This window comes from Vigna angularis, chromosome 8, assembly GCF_016808095.1.
Source record: "Vigna angularis cultivar LongXiaoDou No.4 chromosome 8, ASM1680809v1, whole genome shotgun sequence".
Classification (NCBI taxonomy): Eukaryota; Viridiplantae; Streptophyta; class Magnoliopsida; order Fabales; family Fabaceae; genus Vigna; species Vigna angularis.
Window position 1 is genome coordinate 13,289,882 of NC_068977.1, and position 6,921 is coordinate 13,296,802.

Genomic DNA, 6,921 nt, shown 5'->3' on the forward strand with positions numbered 1-6,921 from the left:
TTGTTATTACTACTATGTGTGAGGTGTTTGATTATGGTTTATATAATCAGAAGGTATGTATCTTGTTGTGTGATTGATTATGGTTGGTATAATCAGAAGATATGTATCTTGTTGTGTGTTTGATTATGATTAATATAATCAATATGTATGTACCTTGTTGTTATGATTGTTTTATAGGTAACTTACCGCATACATGTTTGTGTTTGTGTATCTATGAATGAAATTATAGGTTATGATCATATAATGTGTTATATGTGAGCATATAATGTTACTGATGTTCCAAAGGTGTGATTGACTCGAGAGGGGATGAAGAATAACCTAAGGATTTATTTAAAGCTATTTTATTTTACAAGTTAAGACAATATAATTGAAGTATTTCCTTCGTTATTTTATCACTCGAAATAATGTAATGAGATACGGTTTTCTTCATATAGGGTTTCATAGTCTAATAAATTTAAAATTTTAATGATATTTAATAACACGTAACATCTCATGAATCATTTAAAAGAAAGTAAAAACTAATAACATTTCAAAACATATTATTTAACTTTCAATAACGCCAAAAATAAAATATTATACTATTTTAAAAAACACAGCAACAACAATTTAATAATTATATATAACAAATTAAATAACAAAATAAAATATTAAAAAAATAAAAATATAACATGAAGTTAAAAGTAACACATAAAACAATAGTACTGCATATAATATTATAAAGTAAAAACTATGATATAAAAATTTTACAAATATATCTCTACAGTATTACAAATGTATTCAAAATTATGAATAATAATAAAATAATAAACTATTGTTTGAAATGTAAGATAGAAACATATATTTATTTTCCATTGATCCAAATAGAAAATGGAAATGTTTTTTCATTGCATAGTACATATATAATATATTAGTAAAAAGGAGTCAGAAAATATATATTTCCCTTCTATTCATCAACGATAAAAAAAAATAGGACAAAAGTTAAAAATAATGTTAGGAAACGAAACTTGGTTGGTTTTAACAAGTTGATGGTGTGAATAGGAACAAAGAGGTGCAAATAATAAAATACAAAATATTTTACAGTTAGGTTCTTGGGCCACCGCAGGATTCGAGAATTGGGCCCGACAATATCCTGGTTTCTCTTCGTCACCTTCTGTCTTTCTTCTTCTCATTTGGGTGGGTGCCATAGCATAAGCAAAAGTAAAATATTCAGTGTTCAGTGTTAGATTTGGCGATTCTGCAAACCATGGATGCCCAGTTGCCGAACATAAAAAAATGGATTGTGATGTATCCTGTTTACATCAATTCCAAAAAAACAATGGCAGAAGGACGACGGATCGCGGTCGCCAAAGCTTGCGAAAACCCTACTTGTGCCGAAATCGGTGATTGCTGTAGCTATCTCAAGCTTCCTTTTGCAATTGAGGTTTGTTAATTTTGAATATTTTACTAATCTCTATTTAACCTCTGCAAAGTTTATTAATATATGTAAAATTGCAGATAGACAAGGCGTACCCTCGCGATTTCATGCAAAGAGGGCGCGTGAGGGTGTTGCTGAAGACGGAAGATGGGACACTCATTAACCCCTCCATCTCGTCCCGTAAGATTTAATTTTTCAACCCATATGAATTTCTGTCAGTATGTTGCTTTGAATCAGATCTGGCTATGGTGGTATCCATGAACTGTAGTTATACTTGGAATTAATATTTCCAAAACTCATACTTTGGTCAGTCGTTGGCATTAAAGAATTGTTTATGAAAAACTTCCAAGTCATGTTGATAATTTGCATTACATGTATTTCCTGCTAAGAGTAAAATATGCTTCAATTAAATATGTTGAGAATAGAAAAAATCACATTTAGGATGTAGAGGTTATTACTGTTAGCTTCAGAAATCATATTTGATTCGGGAAAATCGTCTATTAATTGTCCAATAACCTCATGTTCCAAATAGTAGGTTACTTAAATGTGTGTATATATATATATATATATATATATATATGTATGTATGTATGTATGTATGTATGTATGTATGTATTGATTTATGTATAGAATTCAACTTCTACACATGCATAGCCATTTAAATGTTAAGTTCTTGATTCTACTTTCTCATTGTCATGAGTTATTGTAAGTGAAATTTATATCATCGCTATTGGAAATTGGTAGCCAATGTGAAACTCTCCTTGTTCCACCACTACTCCAAGATCAGCTTTTTTTTATCCACCATCGGCTTGGCTCCACTCTTAAGCAAATTTGGTATAGTGTGGGACAGATAATTTCATCTTTCTTTCTCACCCTGCACCTCCTTTCCTATTCTTGATCACTTCACTCTGTTTTGATGTTTGATCATTTTCATCTTAACTGTTGTTGACTCTAGCAAAATGTTTTGCACTAGCAATGACACGGAAACACTACTTCCTCTACTTGCTATAGACAAGTGGATGACTAAGAAAGTACACCTACATTGGAGGTTTCTTGTCCTCCATTGCGACAATCAGAAAGTCTTGCTCTTGTTGCAAATAATCTTATAACCCTAACTTTACCAGATGGAGCCTGAACTAATTTTTGGAAGTACAAGTTTTGGTAACTTGATAGATTACTAGAACATGCTAGATTTTCTAGTGCAGGCCACTTACAAAATGTGAGCATGCTAGATTTTCTAGTTGCCAAGTTGACAAAAGAGATCACCCATCTCTTTCAAATTCGCAACTATTAGATTCTACTCACCCTGGACACCAAGCGAAATTTTCTGCCTAGCACAGAAAATTCTGCAGACCGAATTGACAATTAAAAATCATTTTGTCAAACAAAAGATCTAACATACCAGCCAATGCAATGCCCAACCCGTGGGTAATGGTGATCAAACCAATCCACACAGTTATTACAAATTGAACTCTTAGAACATTGAAGAGGTTTGTAGACCATGCATATATCACAATGCTTGACTGTATCAGTGATTCGATTGACCTCAACCTCCTTAATGCAAGGCAACCACAGTTTAGGAGTTTGACCAGCTCAACACTACACTACTTTCAAAATCATATGGCTCTGGAGGGCGTGCATTGCATGGAATTATGCTAGGGTTTTGGTCAGATGTTAGCAAGAGAAGTACTAAAACCTAAAACAGATTATAGCATCAGCACACTGTGTAAAAGAATATACTTCAGTGCTCATAGTGCGTAGGCCTGTTAAGAAAACTATCAACTGTGAACTAAATAACTGAACTGCTTTAAACCATTACTAGTTGATTTATTTACAAATTAAACTACTCTTAGTCTTTTATTTGTCAAAACAGTCCACTAAATGAACTTATGTAATGGTTTAATGTAGTGGATTTAATTAAATGAAATACTTTATCACTAACGCAAGTGTTGGGGAGGCAAGGGGTCATTACTTGGACTTCATTATTGTGCTTCTTTCCTCATGCTATCTGCTCCAACACTAATTTTTTTTATTTTATTTTATGTTTGCATAATGAACATCTCATCGAATAAATGTAAAAAGATATATATCATATAATCATAATCTGTATTCATTCAGCTTGATATCTATTCCATGTCTTCGCATCCTTAAATTTGATGACTAGCATTTTGAACTGTTAGGTCATGCTTATATAGAACTTGCTTATATATTCACCTAAAAGCATTAAAATTTGATTGATGTAGTTTCAAGTTCCGTTCACTTTATTTTATATGTTGTAGAGGTCAGTGATAAAAAATATGTTAAATAAGTTTTGGATACCTCCAAAATTGACACCTATTGAAGTTGATAAATTCAAAATTTTTAGTGTTTTTGATACCGAACATTTAATATAGTTGCTCTTAAATTACAGTGTTTCTAATCATCCTAGTCTGATATTTTCATGTATGCTGACATGTAACACTGTTCGAATGAGCATGTCAACATTCTTAATTCAAAAGTAACACAATAATTGTTAGGACCAAATTCACATATTTGTTAAGTATTGACTGTCAAGAACACTGAAATCTTTTTGGAGATTCCCAATTTTAATACAGATCCATTTTCAAAGTACCATAAACTTATTTAACCCTAAAATATTATAGATTGATTGTCTTAAAATCATTGTTTACTGTTTGGATTCAATTTTAAAGCTTTTGTATAAACAGTTCATGAAAAAGCAAAGTTCTTGAACTTGTAATAATTCAGTACATTTTTTTAATTAGAATTAGTTCGATAAACATATTAAAAGTTCAGTTCAATTTAGGATTTAAATAAATGGTTTAATATAGCTTTTTAAAACTAGCTTTCAGTTCATTTATTTCATTTAGTTTCTCCTCTTGAACTACACTATGAACAGTCCTAGTAGTTATGCGCAAATGCATAATGTTATCCAAAATAAATTGGTATCGCTGCTCCACTTTCTCGCAAAATATACCAAATGATAATTAACCAGCACATAAAAGTCGACGAACGTGAATAATCCTGCCATGCTAGCTGCTAGAAATACAAGCCCTGATAGAAAGAATTTAAATTTAAAGAGAAAATTTCTCCTTTCAAACAAATTTGTAAAAATTCCACTTACTTTAGTTTGCTGGAATATTCACTAAAGTTCTGCTGGAATATTCACTAAAGTCCTTGCCCAATTGTCTACATTTGTTTTGTGAATTAGAAGCCAAACTCACAAGTGACTGATCATTTTGTAACATCCATGGATAACTGTTTGTGATTGATATCGGGTTCCTCGATCGAGATATCCAACCCTTGGCTTGAGGGGTGTGTTAGAGATCCCATATTCACTAAAGATATGACTAAATAACAATATTTAGGTGACTGCAAAATTGATCTTACAAGCTAGTTTTGTAGTGTTGAATTATGTTTAAATTCCATTTTCTTAAGAACATACTATAATCCTGAATTTAAACTTATTATAAAGTGAAGCGTGGAATGGATGATTGTTTAGATAGGTTGGTGAGAGACATTGATAAGATCTGTAAAGATTGATCCTAAAGTTGATAATTTCAAGAGAAAATCTATATTTTTTGGTAGTTTAATAACTCAATATGCACTTCAAACCATAACTTTAGCTCAATGGTGGGATTCATATGTTGATGATCATCGAGAATTACCAAGGTTTTTCTATTGGAGTATTGAGTTTGACTTTTTTATCTAGTGTGGTAATTTGAATTTATGAAATTGATTTTATAATCAGGTACCTATGGCTTGTATAATATGTTAATTAATTTTATATAGGTCTGCAATGAGAAAATAGATTGTTTATTATAAATGACCATGAATAATGTGTTGTTTGTGATGACTAATTCAGAATTGAACAAGAAGGATGTTAGGAAAAAATGTCTATAACATTGATAATCTTGCTTTTGTTATGAATGGACTGTGGAGGAGAATGGAGCAAATTCAGATTTGGATGCTTCAAACGTAGACATCTTAGCTAAAGTTGGAGAAGATGTTAGTGGTGCTGCACCTATGGATGATTTGGAGGTTCCTCCAATTACTTAATGGTGTAGGCAGGCGGCAGAGATGACATTAATGAATATGAAGATCATGAGGACGAGGATGACTATTTTGATTTTAATATGAATGATTTCCTTGGATAGTTTGTTTGCCTAAAATAACTATGAATTTGTTAGTTGTTATGAGTAATTTTATCACATGTGATTCTACTTATAGTTGTACTATGTATGGGATCTTAATATTTATAATTTGTTTTCACATCCGAAATCGGATACTCCTACTACTATCCTTGAGTTTGACAATATTGAGTGGGTGAGCTGGAACATGTGGAAAGCAATCACAGAATAAATATGTGGGGAGGTAATGAGTGATAGAAATGCAGGAAAAGAGTTTGCTACGTAGTTGGGCAAAGAATTCTTCTCTAAGTTGAGGAGTCCTACGCTTTGGTTTACGTCTATTTCATATTCTCAGTTTCCTTTCCTAATCTCTGTTAACTGCTTCATTTCTGGTTTTACTGTTTTTGGATGATGTTAATGAATAACGATGATATTTTTTGTAATGCATGTTTGGAAACGGTTACTTTTTTGAGCCTTAATTTCTCTGACATTACAAATGCCATTTCGTTGTTTATTTTTTTGGTTGTAAACATCACGTGTCAAATTGATGAGAAAATGATCTTGTAATTGGATAGAAACTATGACTATAAAAAGTCTAATGTTTTCATTTTGGGCGTGCTTGTTTTACAGGAAAGCAACTGATGTTACGGGTTGCAGAGATGGTGCCTAGGCATCATGGAAGAACCAAGAAGCAAGAGACTGCATCAACATCAACTACTGGACCTTCCCAAAAATCTGGAAAGGGTGGGAAAAAGAGGAGATAATTTATGTTTCAAACGTTGTTGTACATGTTTGAGTGTTTTGTCAGATGTACTTTATATGATATGACCAACTACCCCAACCAAGTTAAAAAATTTAGGCATTCTTACACTCGGGCCTCTATTTTGCGTATTGGACAATTTTTTCATAGCCCTTCATTTGGGAGGGGTGGGACACATTTCTGAAGTTGTTAAGGGGTTACTTCTGCAATCAAAATTTTGATGTGATTTATTTGAACACTTATTCTATTTGATATTAAACGGGACAAGATTGGGATGGTTAATTGTAAAGCCATTCTTTGAAGGAAGGCGGCCTCCAAATAAGTTGGAAGAAAAAACAGAAATATTCTTCTCTTGTTTTATTGAATGGAATATTTGCATTCAAAAATAGCAAGGATTTTACCTAGCGGTTCAAAAAACGTCACCATTATTCAATAATTAAATTTAGCATATATGCTAACAATCCAAAGGAAAATATTATATTACCTTGTATTCAAAATTACATTATCATGCACCCTTTCTTGAGTAATTGATTATGTACTTTTTTGCAATGTTTTGAAACACTTAGTGAGTATTTTGAATTTATGTGAAAATAAATAGGTTAAAGTTTTATGACATTTTA

At 31.8% G+C, this 6,921-nt stretch overlaps 1 protein-coding gene across 1 annotated transcript; it reads left to right on the forward strand.

The window, feature by feature from the left end:
- Positions 1-1,161: 1,161 nt before the first annotated feature.
- Positions 1,162-6,538, forward strand: LOC108343797 (signal recognition particle 19 kDa protein). The gene is made up of 3 exons (XM_017582188.2): positions 1,162-1,420; positions 1,495-1,594; positions 6,172-6,538. The coding sequence occupies exons 1-3, from the start codon at positions 1,244-1,246 to the stop codon at positions 6,303-6,305; spliced, it is 411 nt and encodes a 136-aa protein (XP_017437677.1). The 5' UTR covers positions 1,162-1,243; the 3' UTR covers positions 6,306-6,538.
- Positions 6,539-6,921: the final 383 nt, after the last annotated feature.

Bases quoted from the DNA above. Each gene is read 5' to 3' on its own strand.
- LOC108343797 (XM_017582188.2), top strand. From the start codon at position 1,244: ATGGATGCCCAGTTGCCGAACATAAAAAAATGGATTGTGATGTATCCT. The intron at 1,421-1,494 runs GTTTGTTAATTT...GTAAAATTGCAG, and splicing joins AGCTTCCTTTTGCAATTGAG to ATAGACAAGGCGTACCCTCG. The intron at 1,595-6,171 runs GTAAGATTTAAT...CTTGTTTTACAG, and splicing joins TAACCCCTCCATCTCGTCCC to GAAAGCAACTGATGTTACGG.